The 16679-nt window shown below is 38.5% G+C and overlaps 1 protein-coding gene across 1 annotated transcript; it reads right to left on the bottom strand.

Annotated features, from left to right (window-relative positions):
• Positions 1–168: 168 nt before the first annotated feature.
• Positions 169–15562, bottom strand: pde6b (phosphodiesterase 6B, cGMP-specific, rod, beta). The gene is made up of 22 exons (XM_010877284.4): positions 14621–15562; positions 13233–13385; positions 10837–10926; positions 10488–10628; positions 10034–10108; positions 9864–9928; positions 9701–9767; positions 9515–9562; positions 9251–9400; positions 8894–9037; positions 8735–8800; positions 8390–8536; positions 8123–8230; positions 7911–8020; positions 7620–7707; positions 7095–7195; positions 6033–6140; positions 5552–5615; positions 4224–4298; positions 4049–4132; positions 3712–3835; positions 169–3589 (listed from the first exon to the last, which is right to left on the bottom strand). Exons 1-22 carry the CDS (start codon positions 15089–15091, stop codon positions 3564–3566), a joined length of 2505 nt encoding a protein of 834 aa, XP_010875586.1. The 5' UTR covers positions 15092–15562; the 3' UTR covers positions 169–3563.
• Between the last annotated feature and the right edge of the window lie 1117 nt (positions 15563–16679).

Below are 16679 nucleotides of genomic sequence, written 5' to 3'. Positions count from 1 at the left end.
GTCACATAATAGTCCCCGGAGACGATGCAAATATTCGCTGCAAGTAATATGATGAACAAAGACAATAAATTCCCAAAGACAATCCATTCAAACTATAGAATACAACGAAGCACCTTTCACAAAGGTTTCATGTTAAATACAATTAACAAAACATCACAATACAAAATGCATCATTAAAAATACATTTGCTTTATTTTTTTCATAGAGTAAATACAATGGTAATGTCTACATTTTTAACAGCATATTGTGGAATACAGTGTTAGCTGCATTGTTTAATTGTGTGAAATTAGGAAGAGAAATAGTTGGTACTTAACATTGAACATACTGTTAGGTCAGGACAGACAGAGCATAACAGTAATGCGGTCCATGTATTACCTGTTAGTCATTGGAAAAAAATATATTTGCACTATTATGTAAATGTATCTACAGAATGAGAATCTTTACAATATACTTGAAGTATTATGCCCCATCAACTGCTGTAACACAATACTCTTTAGTTTATAATAAATACTATTTAGCAATGTCTATGGATTCCAGTGAGTAGGCTCAAGAGTATCAGAATCAAGGCCACTGGCTTCAGTCACTCTACAGAGGGATTGGACTTGGACCATAATTCTCAGAAAGCTGGACCATATAAAAATCCATCCAATATTTATAATAATCATACATGTTTTTAAGCATACTATATTTTGTATTTACTGTTAAAGTATATCCCATTCAGATATTCTACAGTTAGATTGTTTACAGTTTCACATTAAAAGAATGATTGGTGTCTCCGATTGAAGCATTTCTAGGACACTGTTGATAGCCAGGGATAGGAATATACACAGTGAAATATTTAGAATAAAATTCGAAGTACTAATAACTCAAAAGTTCCAAATGTTATTAATCAAATCAAAATAATTTCAGTCTGTTTTCAATTCAACAAACCACAATATCAAAAATTAGCAAGATTGGGTCTGTGATTTAATTGTTGGCAGAGCAAAATGCATTAATATAAACATGTCAGTCTTGAATCCTACACAGTCCTGCTTTAAATTACACTGAGCAGAGTTCATTTAACACAAAATTGAGATGGACCAAATGTGATCTAGAGAGAGTAAAATTAACTCAGAAGTTTATACTGTGTAGTTAACCGAAAATATTATTTCAAAATAAGAATAAATTACATTAATGTACAAACACACATAATCTACCAATAGACTGCCTCACTGCAGTCTATGACATTCAGCAGCACCTCTTACATTGCTCTACTTAAAGTGTCAATATAACACTGTAAACAACCCATTAACTCACACAGCAGGACAAAACTTCCATACTGTAATGTAGAGCAAAATCATCACTTATTAGCAGTCCAACACATAGCAAAGGGGTCATATCACCCTGTAGGCCTATTGAAGTGGAACCTTAGAACGTAATATATAGACCATATGTGCTGGAGCTCAGCTCCTTCCCAATTAAACCCCTGCCATAAAAATAATAATCCAGTAGTGATGCAACCGTACACTATGTTATCGAACCGTTCAGTAGGCCTACGCCCCCTACGGGTCAATATGTATATGTGAACCGCAGAATTACGTTGTGCCGGTCATTTTCCTATCATTTCCAAAACGTTCTTATTCCGCTGCAGACTACACCCACGTTGTAGATTCAGATCCACAGAACCAGATGCGCAGCTTGTGAACAGGCAAGGCAGGCAACTGCTTAGGGCTCCAGGTAGGTAGGGGGGTCCTGGGGGCTGACAAACTTTACTCCACATCAATAATGTCTCAAAATATGGCTTTCACAGTGACTGCAACCACCTCCCCCTTAACAACGAATGGACGGTTTGCAATGACATCTCAATAAAAAACCTCCCTAAAGGCGCCCCATGAAGAGATGGGAATCTAAAAACAAATATTCTCTCAGCTCCAACCGGCCATTGGCGAGCCGTAGCAAGACAGCGAAGCAAATTTGAAGAATCACCGCCGTCTATCAAATCCGCTGTGTTAACTTTTTGGATTCCCCGTTCAATACGAATAAGAGAGTATGAAGACCGTAAACCAAATACAGTCAACTAACATTGCTTTGCCACTGTCGGCTACTCGAGTGGAAACACTTCTAACATGATTAGTAATTCATACTTACCCCGTTGTTACCGTGACCCACAAACCGCCATACATACGGAACCGTGGACCCACTGTACCCATTCTGTGTACAATCCACATTTAAAAAGTAATGTAATTTACTAATCTTATACTTGTCTTTGTTTCTCAATCCTACATTAGAGAAAATGTACTTTTTTAAACTCACCCCAAACTTGGAAAGAAAGTTTGATATTTCCACATTTTACCAAGCTTCAATGTGCCTGGGCTGGCATATAATACTTATCATTTATATTTTGGATAAAATATTTAGACACGCAGGTTCTCATCTTTTTACATAAGCCAGCAGTTGATTCTTTTTCCTTGACATTTTCAGCTGTCTGTAAATAGAAATTGGATCTTTGATGAATCCATCAAGTATTTGTATAACACAGAATAATTAAACATGTTATATTTCAATATCCTGCTGCCTACTTGTTTACATTTTTTTTATTACAAACATTGTAAAATACTAGTGTGAAATAAAAATGATCCTTTTGTACACTATTTCATACCAGCCTGTCCTCATAGAAACAACGTAACAATCTGAAATATTTTTGGTAACCTCAAGTTTACCTATCATAGTTATATAGTTACCTAGCTTACATGGACAAAAACATTGCAATAGTAACAAGTCATAGCACGTTGTAACAGATCAGACATTATGCTCTTCGTCATGATCTTGCTCAAAATGTAAATAACAGATATATCTGACCACCTCTAGTGAAATTATATCTTGCAAGTGTAGATGGATATGGATAGTTGAACCATTTAACAAAACTATACATCCTTTGGAAGTGGTCTCAAAGCCACTTACATATAGAGTACTTATGTAACATTATAATATTTGTTTTTATACAAATCAGGGGAAAATCCAGATTTGACCAGATCAGGACTGGTCAAATTTTATTTGACACAGTGTATGTTGGAGTCCGGTAAAAACTGCTTTAGTGTCATATTCATGATAATTCCACATATAAATATATAGAAACAGATTTAATGTTCCTTGATTGGTCAATAATGATGTTCCAGAACCCACTGTACTGTACATAAGTTTAAAAAAAGTTCAAAGTGGTAGAAATGAAATAAAAAGTAGGATTCCTCCAAAGGTGGTACAACATGTTGGAGGTGGTACAACATGTTGGAGGTGGTACAACATATTGAAGGTGGTACAACATATTGAAGGTGGTACAACATATTGAAGGTGGTACAACATGTTGAAGGTGGTACAACATGTTGAAGGTGGTACAACATGTCGAAGGTGGTACAACATGTTGAAGGTGGAAACTTTAGTGGATTTGCCGGTGCTACTACTGATAACTACCCAGAAGATGAAGGCAGTAAATCGAATGTTATGTCCATAATGTGCCAACGTGCCCAACAGCCTTGCTTCATTATTTATGAGGATTCCCTCTGGTTCATCAAAACAAGTCCAGAGCTCTAGCACACTGAACATGACTTAGACCCTTTACAGAACAAGAACAGAAAACAACAGTATGTATATGTCAGGACAAAGATCAGGATTATCTTTAATACTTTTAATGCACAGACAAAAGACAGACAGAAATATTATGTCATTCACTCAAACCTGAATTTGCTTCCAGCTGGGCCTGCTTGGCCTCATACTCTTCTTGTTTGAGCTTCCACTGATTCCTGTTGTTTAGCATGCCATCATACATTGGCTGGGTGGTAGGATGGAATCGGGCGAATTCCTGAGTAAAACAATTAAACAAAATGTATTTCTGACAGTCAATCCATCTAACCCAAAATGCTAGTCTGATAGGCATTGCATTTGGTCATTCTATGCAACCAACAACCATCAATAACTTCCCCAAACACATCTAAAATCATGGTTTACTTGGTTAGCAACAGTTGTGAAGCTGGGTGATGTTGCTAGTCTCAAACTGATGTAGTACATGCATTACCTTATAAACATATGTGCAGACAAAGTCAATGAAACCACACTGCAGCTTAGGCAGTTGGGCAGCACATCTTCTGTCCATCCTGACCTGGAGGAATATAGTAGAGAAACAATTTGTCAAACACACACACCATACACACACTCACACATACACACCCCACCCACATTTATATACTCACAATGGGTTGTGTTCCAATAATTTCCCTTTCCAAGTCTCCCTGGTCCCAGAACTCAGCTGCTTCAGACAGAGCCAACTAGATGAAGCCACATAGTCTCATGTATATCATTATTTTGGAAAACTACAGAAACACAAAAGCATCTGCTGATATGAAAATACATAATATATACAGGCTGTGAAAAAGTACTTGTCCCCTTTCTGATAATTTATTTAAGGATCATTTTCTTTAAATAAATGGAATTAAAACTTAATTACATTTTTAAAATTAATTTTGTGTTTACTTGCGTTGTCTTTGTCTTATATTACATTTTGTATGAAAAACTTAAACCATTCTGTGTGACAAATGTGCAATAATTTAGAAAACCAAAAAGGGGGCAAATACTGAGGTAGTCACCTGGAATGCATTTAAATTAACAGGTGTGACTATTTAAAAGTTAATTTGTGGAATTTCTTTACTTCTTAATGTTTGTGAGCCAATCAGTTGTGTTGTGACAGGGTAGGGTTGCTATACAGAGGACCATTATTATGTTTGTACTGTGTTAGGCAATATTATGACAAGAACAGCTCAAATAAGCAAAGAGAAATTACAGTCTATCATTACTTTAAGACATTAACGTCAGTCAATCCAGAACAATTCAAGAACTACATTTTCTTCAAGTGCAGTTGCAAAAAACGTAATGAGAACCGCCACAGGAAAGGAAGACCCAGAGTTACCTCTGCTGCAGTGGATGAGTTCATTAGATCAGTGGATAAGTCCTAAGAAATCAGCAAATATCCAGCCCAAATAAATGCTTCACAGGGTTCAAGACACATCTCAAGAAACATCAACCATTCAGAGGAGAAAATCAGGCCTTCATTGTCAAATTGCTGCAAAGAAACCACTACTGAAGGACACCAATACAAAGAAGAGACTTGCTTGGGCCAAGACATTGGGCCAAGACATTACAAAAACTGACATTAGGCCAGTGGAAATCTGTCTTTTGGTCTGAGTCAAATTTGAAATGTTTGGTTCCAACCAAAAATGCAGAGTGGGTGAACAGAAGATCTCTGCATGTGTGGATTACACCACAAAGCTTTGAGGAGGAGGTGTGATGGTGTGGGGGTGCTTTGTTGGTGATACTGTCAGTGATTTATTTAGAATTCAAGGCACACTCAACCAGGATGGCTACCACAGCACTCAGCAGTGATACGCCATCCAAACTGCTTTGCCCTTTGAAGGGGCAAATATATGTGTGTGTATATATATATTTATATGGTAGTGTATATGTATCATAATTATATATACAGTATTTGTATTATAGTTAGGCTATAATTTGGGGATGTGCTTACCTTGCTTTGTATATCCCATGGCTTCGTGATGGCTGACAAGTCACAGGCTGTCATCATCATGGCCCTTATTGGCAAATCAGAAATGCTCAGGTAAGACCCAATGTGCATGTTATAGTCCTAGATATTCTCCTATCACTACAATCATCCTCCTGCCAGAATAAGAGTCACCTTTATTCACTAAGTACATTTACAAATATATTGCATTTAACTTGGTGTAATAGTGCTGCCACTATTACACGGTTGTGTACATGTACTGTATGTAGATTTAGGGAGGGTATATTGTTGGATTATGAAAGGATTTCAGGACAAACATTTGTTGATAATGTGTCTCTGTAATATGTCACCGTAATGTTCCGTAGCTGATTTTAGGTTAAATAAATCTGCATTTAATTACCAGCCTTCCAAAAATGAATAAACAAACATGTAAACAAAATTAGCAGTATCTACCAGACTGAGGCAATCAAACATGAACCTCACTCACAAGAGAATCTCCTTTCTCGTTGTCTCCAGTGACATCCAGTCCACCCACTTCTTTTCATCTTCGTAAGTCTTCGATAGATCAACAATCTTCTCAAACATTGTTCGGTTCCTGTGAACAGTAGAAAATTGTTTATAGATTCTGTTAAAGTTATGCTCTACATTGAGAAATCTTGTTTTGGCAATTTTACAGGGGCAAGTAGGCTGTATTGTTGCAGCTGAGCCTTCGGAAACAAACATTACAATTGAGGTTCCTTCCATATTGTTTTCACTCTTCAGCGTTGCAGGTTACAGAAAGTAAGAGCTGTCACATTAGCATAGCCCCTGGTGTTGGATGACTGCAATACATTATGAAAATGTCTACAGTATGTATGAAATGAAACAAAAACACCCCAAATAACCTCATACAGTCCCCTCCACTAATATTGGTACCCTTGGTATATATGAGCAAAATAGGCTGTGAAAAAAGTTATATTAATTGTTCATCCTCTTGATCTTTCATTTAAAAATATGAACAAAAAGTAAAACAATTAAAAGAAAAAAGAAACATTTTCTGAAATATATGTGTGCTACAATTATTGGGAGACATTCATGGGTTTAAATTAAGAGACCACAGCAAATTGAAAGCTTCTGTTCCTCACTCAAAACATTTTGGGAAAGAAAAGAAAAAGGTGCAGTGTTCTTTTAATTTTTTCCGGAGCTGTCCTGTATTACGTTATAATCTTATTTTAGATAATGTATTTGCACTCATTTTATCTAAAGAAATGTTCAACTGTGCCAAAAATCCATGTTTTGTAAGATATACAAATAATGATCTATGAAACAGTGGAATTTTTTCTAAAAAATTAAGTGCAGATATATTATCCAGAATTATAATCTGATGTAATCTGTTCTGAGCATTTATAAGCACTAAATGATATGCATTTTGATAATGCATTGACGTCAAGTAAAAAGTCAGCAAATATGAGAACCAACATATAAAAAATAAGTATAAAATAATTTAAAGAAGCACATAGACAAATTAGTGAACCTGGCCCTTCATAGGGAACTCAGGTTTATTACTTACTTGAAATAGAGTTGCAAATCTGTTGCAATGATGGCAACGTCCATAAGATGCATGACAGTCTCATTCTGTCTTCGGTTCAGGTTCTGATAGATGTTCAAAGACTAGGGGATGATGGAGGAGTTAGACCAGACTAGGGGACGATGGAGGAGTTAGACCAGACTAGGGGATGATGGAGGAGTTAGACAAGACTAGGGGATGTTTGAGGAGTTAAACCAGACTAGGGGAGGATGGAGGAGTTAAACCAGACTAGGGGAGGATGGAGGAGTTAAACCAGACTAGAGCAAGTGATCAGCCAGCACAGCATAGAGTACAAATAAATCACTGTAATCAAATGCGCTTCTGTGGTAGTAATATTTTAAGGTGGAGATTACATTTGCAAAATTACAGTAACTTTCCAGAAAAAGAATTGTCAAAGAATGTGACATTAATAAATATAGAAATATGCAATCCTTCAAACAAAATGTCTATAAAAACCTTTTGTAAAATTACCAGAATGTTTTAAACCTTTGTCGAGATAATACGTACTTCATCTGCCAGAAGGAACTTCCCAAATTCTAGATGATGCCTCTCCAGTGCAGAAGAACCATGAAGTTTGGCTAATGGGTTACCAGTTCTGTATATGCAGAGAGCCAAGACCAGACATTGTACAGAGAGCTCACCATAAGTTAATCATCACACCAAGCTATTTGTGATGCTTCCACACAGGCCTCAGTTACCACGCGAGAGATGAAGTTAATGAATAGTGAAGACCACAAGAGGGCTTATTTGTACTGACTAGCAGAGTAAAAAGAGAGCTGAATTCCCAGTCATACTCACTTCAACTGGTAGAGGTTATTGGTGCCCCGATGGTCGATATCATGGAGAAAAGCATTTGTGATCATGGCCATCACCTCCAGATCTGTATAGTATCTCTTCAGGTTCCCTGTCTGAATGAATAATTTCTTTCTTTCACTTCATTTTTTTGGCAACTTATGCCTTTTAGTTAATAAGCGAATGGCACATTACAAATTAGGTGTTAACATTCCTACCGTCAACATTGTGAACATGGTCTGTCCAACATTGAAACCGTGGCGCCAGTTGTGATAGGGCATTTTCCTGTAGCCTTTGCTGATCGAGTACATGAGGCGCACTAGAACCTGTTGAAATAAATAAAAATGCATGTTGTTTTCATGGGATGTGAAAGAGAGGCTGTAGCGCTTTAGAGTCGTGATAAATTACTGATAAATAATTCTGAATATTTGCTCAAATGTACCTTGCCTATCTGTGAAAGAGTGCAGATCATGACTGTACTTTACCTCCTGCGGAACCTGGAACTTCTTGACCACTCCAACTTCATAGTACATCTGGATTGCACACTTCACCAGTTCAAGATCAGTGCAGTCGCTGTCAGAGAAGCTAAACTCATAGATCTCAAACTTTTTGGGGCCAGGTAGTTCTTTTTTCTGTGTGCACGATTATAAATAATACATTATTATTATGGAATTATGAATTGTACACTAAACACAAGCATATTAATCTAGGGATGTCAAATGTCAGCCTACTGTTCTAGTTAAATGTTTACTCTATGACAAAAACTAGACAATTTCTACAACAACCTGTAGATGACCACATTTGATTCTAAAAATATAAGGCGGTAATACCAGAATCTGCAGGAGCTGATCCTCTTCACATTCACAAGGCTCACAGTTGAAATACTGTTGGGTTTTCTGAGATACATGATGCAAGGATTTTCAAACATTAAAACAACAATTCTTGTATATATAGGGGATGTCTACGTTTATCTTTGAGCGAAACCTTACCAGTATTTGCTGTATTTCATCATCACGGCACCTGACGTGGTAGAGCACCATGTCCTGAGCAATATCCTTCCGGTTCTCCATCTTGTTCATCCTATCATTGGTGTCTGTGTTGAGGTGGGACCAGCCCAGGAAGTTAGTCAGAGCCTAGGGAAGTGGAAAGAAACCATACCATTCAGAGTAGGTTGACAAAAGCCAGTGTAGTGAAGTGTGTGAAAGGCATTTTGTCTTCTTCATTGCATGAATTGTTAAATTAATTGAATAAATAAGCCATTGAATCTCCAAAGCATAAGGACAAGTGGTTCCAGAGCCATTTAACTGAACCAATTCATTTGTTCAGTCTGCAACCCAGTAAAGTACCTCCATTAGCTCCTCATCCTGCTGATCAAATGGCTTTCCATCTTTCCTGTTGTAGAATGTAGCCACTCCCACAATGTCTTCGTTCATGTTCACAATTGGCATGCAGAGTACATTCTTTATGGTCCAACCACTGTCATCCAGGGGCTCTGACTGCATCATGGGAAGATATGAAGGGAATGGGCAACAGTGATTATGAAAGCTGCTTTCCTTTTTCCCCAAAATCACATGCAAGGATGCTTGGATTTTATTTTGCAGAAAATGTACCTGAAAGTTGAACATCTCCTCTGTCGCAGGATTCAGGATGTTGCAAATCTAGACAATGAACATAAACAACGGAGCATCAACAAGGCAGGCGAATCGGGTCATTGTGTTACTTTTATATCAGTTCAAACTATTTTGAGCATTTCAAACACTTGCTACTCGACCACCAGTTCAAAAGGGAGAGCTTACAAGTCCTGTTTGGGCCACATATGTGGGCAGTCCAGTACACAGGACCCAGTGATCCGGAGTGGGAGCTCTGTTGACAGGACAGAGTCAGAACCACTCTGATCATTCCAATATACAGAACTCAACCTGGTTAAAACTATTTCAGAGAAAGTGAAGAGAAACATACGCGATAACTTTGATGTCCTCTTTTCCATGCAAAATATAATCAATGACTTTGTAGAATATTACTTCCTAGAATCAAAGAGGGCAAAAAACAAATCACAGATGATAAACGATAACAAACAGAATCCAAAGGTTAAGACGTCCATGGGGTTTTAATTAGGTTCCAACACTCACTCTGCCGTCAGGGGTAACAGGCCCAGTGTAGGGGGGCTGATCTCCCATCAACACTGGCCAGACATCGAAGAACTCCTACGGGAACAAAGTAATAGAAACATTTATTGTATTCATATTTCATTGTGTCATAATAATTGACAGATACTACTTGATCTATATCATGTGGGATACAATGTTACTTCAGGACACTGTAAAATTCCTCTAGATGGCTGACTAAATCGTTTATAATGGGGGAAAAACAACAACGAAGCACGCCCTTTCAACTGCAGCAGTTCATCTGTGCATTGTTTAAGTACGTATGTAGGGCAAGCAAAAATACCTGTAGTGATGCACTTGACAGGATTTGAATATATCCGTTATTTTGAATCAAAGAAATGTAACAAAATGATTTCGTATGTTGTCTTATTTAAAATGCTGCAATTCTCGAATGATCAGGCTTCAAGCAGACACCCACCTTCTCCTTGGTCATGTCCAGTAGGCCCACAGAATATCTGTCACAGTTCAGGTACGCCCGCACTGTGTACAAGGCTTTGTGGAACTGTCTTTCAATGTCTGTAAGCTCCTCAAACACCTTGTTTGCAGACCACAACAGGACCTACACCCAACAGATAAAATGACAACCAGGTCAGTTTAAGATGCCTTCCAAGAGTTTTGGCCACTGGTTGTTAGTGCTTCTGTTGAGCCCAAACAATTGTACATTATGTCAGTTGTGTGTTGATAGTTGCCCCAAGTCATCAAAACCACTCTGAGTATGTATCATACTTTCAACTACAACTAGCCCTCTCTCTGAGCAGCAGGCTCACCTGTCCTTTTCGAGTCTCACAGTTGTAAAGGTAGTTCAGCTGGTAAATCTTCAGATTTAAAGTGGCTATTCTGAGGTACTTCAAAAAAAGCTAGGAGACAAAACAGATTATTGCAGAGAGGTATATTCATGGATGTGTTATCAATCAAATTTATTTTCAATCAAATGTATTTATAAAGCCCTTTTTACAACAGCAGTTGTCACAAAGTGCTTTACAGAGACACCCGGCCTTAAACCCCAAGGAGCAAACAACAGTAGTGTTGGATTTCAGTGGCTAGGAAAAACTCCCTAAGAAGGCCGAATTTTAGGAAGAAACCTAGAGAGGACCCAGGTTCAGAGGCGTGACCAGTCCTCTTCTGGCTGTGCTGGGTGAGATATTAAGAGTCCAATTAGAATAGTAAATACATTTCTCTGGGCTAAATCCAGAGTCTATTTGATTCTAGACTAGGTCAAAAGTATGTCCAGATGGACAAGGACAGGGACAGCAATGGGCCCCCCAAACCAGGTACTCCGCAGGTGTGGACCAGGACCTCATATCCTCCTAAAATGTAAAACTGGAGGAGACTGAGAAAAGTTAGAAGTGCATTCCTCATATCCCCCAGCACAATAATATAGCAGCGTAACACCTTGGAACTGAGACGGGGGGGTCCGGCGACACTGTGGCCCAACAGGCAGGAAATCAATCCACCTACATTGCCAGGCATCAACCAAAGGGACACCCACCAATCGCAACCCCCCTGAATGAGGGCCGAGTATTGCCAGCAGCGTACAGCCCAATTTTAAAGTGCGCAACAGAGAGTCAACAACAAGCCAGTGACTCTTCCCCCGAAAGGCATTGGAGGGAGGGCATCCCAGTGGCGTCGAGAGCCCACCTGGCAAGACAGCAAGGGTGGACAGTATCAAGCCTACTGGTCACCTTCACGCCCCCGGGCCAGGCTACACCTAATTATAAACCGTGCTGTAGAGATTAGTTTTTAGTAGACACTTGAAAGTTTGCACTGAGTTTGCATTTCTAATCTTAATTGGCAGATCATTCCACAGTAGTGGAGCTCTATGAGAAAAGGTCCTGCCGCCAGCTGTTTGTTTATAAATTCTAGGTACAATTAAAAGGCCTGCATCTTGCGATCTAAGGTTACGTGTAGGTATATATGGCTGGATCATTTCAGCAAGGTAAGTAGGAGCAAGTCCATGTATTGATTTATAGGTTAAGAGTAAAACCTTAAAATCAGCCCTAACCCTAACAGGCAGCCAGTGTAAGGACGCTAGGACAGGAGTAATGTGTTCAAATATTTTTGTTCTAGTTAGGATTCTAGCAGCCGCGTGCAGCACTAATTGAAGTTTATTTATTACTTTGTCTGGATAACCAGAGAGAAGAGCATTGCAGTAATCTAGTCTAGAAGTAACGAAAGCATGGATTATTTTTTCTGCATCAGTTTTTGATAGAAAGTTTCAAATTTTTGCAATGTTTCGAAGATGAAAATAAGCAACTCTTGAGACATATTTTATATGTTCTTCAAAGGAGAGGTCAGGGTCAAGGGTAACACCAAGGTTTCTAACAGTTTTTTGGGATATGACCATGCAGCCGTCGAGGTTCACAGTGAGATCTGCTAACAATGCTCTTTGTTTCTTGGGTCCTAAAACGAGCATTTCGGTTTTCCTTGAGTTTAAGAGCAAGAAATTCTCTGTCATCCACTTCCTAATATCTGAAATGCATGCTTCCAAAGTAGCTAATTTAGGGGCTTCTCCATGCTTCATTGAAATATATAACTGTGTGTCATCAGCATAACAATGAAAGTTTACTTTGTGATTTCGGATTACATTGCCCAGAGGGAGCATATATAGTGAGAACAATAATGGGCCCAGAACCGAGCCTTGAGGAACACCAAAGCATACCTTTGACTTGCTATTTTTAGTGAGTTTGGTACACATCCGGAGGAAAGGGAGCAATTTATTATATTCAGCATTGGCTGACCTAGCACAGGAAATAGCTCCTTAAGTAATTTTGTTGGAATCGGCTCTAGCTGACAGTTTGTGGGTTTAGAACTCATTACAAATTTAGTAAATGTGTTGAGCGATACGGTATAAAAAAAATGAAAGGGGGTTAGAGGGAAGACGAGAGAGACGACTGCATGTATATAAAAACATTAGAACCAGATGTCACCTCTCTCTATAGCTGTAAGGTTACAGTTCCCTGTTCATTTGATGGAAACTGTTTTACTACATTAGTAACATCAGTGTTGACGTGCTTCATGTGCTTTGCGTCAACACATTTTGGGAGTGGGGAAAGCATTTTCAGATAATGAAATCCTGTCAGTATTTCTACTGTAACAGTGAGGGATTTCCCTGCTGGAACATGTGTGTGATTGCTATTGTCCAAGAGCTTTAATCAGTACTCACATCCTCATCGTCAGCTGTGAAATGTGGTCCAGTTGTCTTGTTCAGAGCCATGATGACAGCAACCACATCATTTCCGTTCATGATGGGCGATGCTAAAATATTCCTGGTTTTGTACTCTGTTAGATCATCAACGAACGAACTGAAGTGACTGCTCTGTATATCACAAAAAAGAAAATCACCTTTGTTACTTCACATTAAAGAATATTCAAAGAAAGTTGAAAACAGAAATATGTATCTTATCAGTTCAGAAATGCGGTAGACTTTGTTATGAAGTGTGAATGTACTGTAAATCTGGGCAAAATGTAATATGAATTCATTGATTGTGTTAGCTTCCTGGCTGACCTGTTTTAAATGCCAGGACAGGTGTCACAATCCTAGATATAGCATGGGTAATGTGATACAGTGTGATACAGTATATAATAACTGGATTATGTATGTCCAAGACCAACCTACATTCAGAACCTTCCCACATTACATTTTCATTTCCATATTACTTTATGTGATGTTGTGTTTTCACAAAATGAAATTACATTTGAACATACAGTGCAATTGAAAAGTATACCGACCCCTAAATTTTTTTCTTTTACATTTTCTTGTGTTATGGACATCATTTAAACAGTAATAAATCATATATTTGCCCTCAATCTACACACAATACCCTATCATGACAAAACAAAACAACTTTTTGTGAAATTTGTGCCATGTCTTGAAAATTCAAAACTGAAATATGACATGAATGTAAGTATTCTGATCGTATGCCACGACACTCCTAATAGAGCTTAGGTACATCATGTTTCTTTTATCACCCTTGAGATGTTTCTACTACTTGATCGGAGAAGATTCAGTTTGATTGACACACCAGTCTTTATAAGACCCTGCAGTAGACAAGAACATGTCAGAGCAAAACCCATGGAAAAGCCACGAAGCCCAAAGAACAAGAAATGTGTTGAGGCAAAGATCTGGGAAAGTTAAAAAAAATGCCAATGATTTTAATGATCCCAAGAGCACAGTAGACACGATCAGTGTGACATGGAAGAAGTTGGGACCCACACAGACAAAGGTAAGAATGGCCTTGGTCAGGGAAGTGACAAAGAACCCAATGACCAGTCTAACAAAGTTCTCTGCCAAAATGGGAGAACCGACCAGAAGGGCAACCATCTCCGCAGTGCTTCTTTACAGTAGTGGCTGGACGGAAGCCACTGCTTAATAAAAGGCATATGACATGCCATCTATAGTTTGCCAAACAGGCGAAACAAAAAAACATAATCGAAACAACCATACCACTCACCACCTGGTTCATACCAGAATTTCACTGCAGCCAGTAGCAATAATACAATGTCTGTCCGTGCCCACCGATTCAAAAACATTGATGTTACATTTACTCTTACCTCATTGACATCTTTCAAATTGACATGTTTCTTGGTCTGGGCCACATTACCCACCACTCCCAGGTCCAGGGGGAAAACGATCTCATGGTCTGGGTGCACAACACAGTCGTCCAGCTCCGACTCAGTGGTGATGTTGAAAAGACGGGTGGCCAGCTCTGGGATGCCGTTCCTCTCCCGATACATAAACAGGCTGCAGCGGTCAGCTTGGATCAGGGTGACAATCCTCTTCAGGATCTTGAACACCACTTTCTCCATGTTGACACTCTCTTGCATTTCTTTGACCACATCAAGCAGAATCTGACCTTCCTCTATCTGACTCAGCTCCTGTAACATACCAAAATCCACCTTGGACTCCGGAATGCCTGCTATTGCAGAAAGGGCCCCCGGTGTGAGCTTCTTGTTGAAGTAGCCCTGGGTGAAAGCTGGGTTTCCATCCAGGAATTTCCTGATATCTTCCTTCGTCACACTCATCTTCAGTTAAGGATGTACTGGTGCTACCCCAGTCCAAACCAATAGTCTCTAAATTAAGACAACAAAACCAGGTATGAATTGATTACTGGCAAATGAAAAAAAATTGACACATTTACACCTTATAATCCCCAAACTAGCTAAAAAAGAGGCCAGGCAGGTAAGTTAGGTCCTGCAGTGATCAGAGACACCTGTAATGCCGAGGTGGGATGGCTGTGTCCAATCCCACTGTCATCAGCAAGCTTTTCTCTTAATAGTGTTGAAGGTGAGCCAGGATCTGCTCATGCAAAACTGATCAGGTGATCACCATGAAGGAGAACAATCCAGTCCAGTCCTGTCATTGGCTGACAACTTCCTCTTCCTATCCCCTGTGCCTGGATTTTACAAACAAATTTGAAGGAACATAGATCCAGACCCTTTCAAATAAGTTAGTTCCCTAAAAGCATTTAGATTAAAGATGTCCCCCCATTTGATTTATCTCCACTGTGGTCTACCCAGTTAGGCAGCATGCACACAAGCTCTTAATGTTCTTATTAAAAAAACAGTCCTCATTGCTAATCCTTATTTAGCCAGGCCACTAGCTGATTATCTCAGCATCCCGATTCTATACTCTTCATTCAGTTCTACTGCTATGGGTACGTACAAACCTCACAGGCCAATGCTGGCTGTCTAGCTTTTAAAAGCTGAAAATAAATTGCATATTTGAAGCACATTTTAGGTATGTTGTGAAGAAAATAAATAAACTAGCTTTAACAAATGTAATTGCCCACAACCTGCATTTAGAATGAGTATCAGCTAGAAAGATTCAAAAAATTTGACAATCCAAAAACATACATAAATATTTTAAAAAGTAAATTCAGAAAATAAATCTAGAATACAGAATTCTGGGTAATATGAAAACGATCTGTGTGGTTTTGCATTTTATAAAACCCAATCACAATTAATGTGTTTTCACATAGCTAGAAATGTTACACTGAAGAATCAACAGTATTGATATGTTTTGGTTCTGTCCTACATCCTTCTACTGTCCTACTCTCTACTCAATAACATCAAAGATACGATTGATCAGGGCATAGATAACCACTATGTCACTACAGAAAGCTATTTTTAACAAGGTGACTTTTGTAAAGGGTTTATATAGGGTTTATAATTACTTTATTTAATAATTTGTAAATACATTATAAACATGTATAAACAGATGTGTTGCACTGGTCAAATGTATAACAACTTGTCAATGCTTCCTAAACAATATTCCCTACATTGCTTGTACTGCAGTGGGGCTCTGTCCAAGGAAAAACTTAGCTTGATTTTCATGATGTGTCTTTTGACTGATAATTAAGACCCCTATGTCCTGCCCAAACACCTTTTAGCAGTTATACATGTGGTTAAATCATTTATAGATAATTAAAAAGTTCACTCAGAGATTGGATTTTTGTAGGGTACTACAAACAGAAGAGAATATTAAACATTTCTGACATTCAGTCAACAAACCCTCACTGTTCAACCACAGAGAAGTTGTATGTTGATAAAATGTGGTAAGGGTTATCACATTAGGAAACCTTTCTTTCAAATATGGTTCTGAAAAATATTC

This window comes from Esox lucius, chromosome 14 (assembly GCF_011004845.1).
Source record: "Esox lucius isolate fEsoLuc1 chromosome 14, fEsoLuc1.pri, whole genome shotgun sequence".
NCBI lineage: Eukaryota > Metazoa > Chordata > Actinopteri > Esociformes > Esocidae > Esox > Esox lucius.
Note: the sequence above shows the minus strand (reverse complement) of the source record. Positions and strands in the feature narration are given on the sequence as shown.

What these genes read in the sequence shown, in the direction of transcription:
- pde6b (XM_010877284.4), bottom strand. Translation starts at nt 15,091, where the DNA reads ATGAGTGTGACGAAGGAAGATATCAGGAAATTCCTGGATGGAAACCCA. An exon ending in ATGAAATACAGCAAATACTG is followed by an intron (nt 8,801 to 8,893) that starts GTAAGGTTTCGC and finishes CATGTATCTCAG; the next exon opens with AAAACCCAACAGTATTTCAA. An exon ending in CCATGTTCACAATGTTGACG is followed by an intron (nt 8,021 to 8,122) that starts GTAGGAATGTTA and finishes TTATTCATTCAG; the next exon opens with ACAGGGAACCTGAAGAGATA.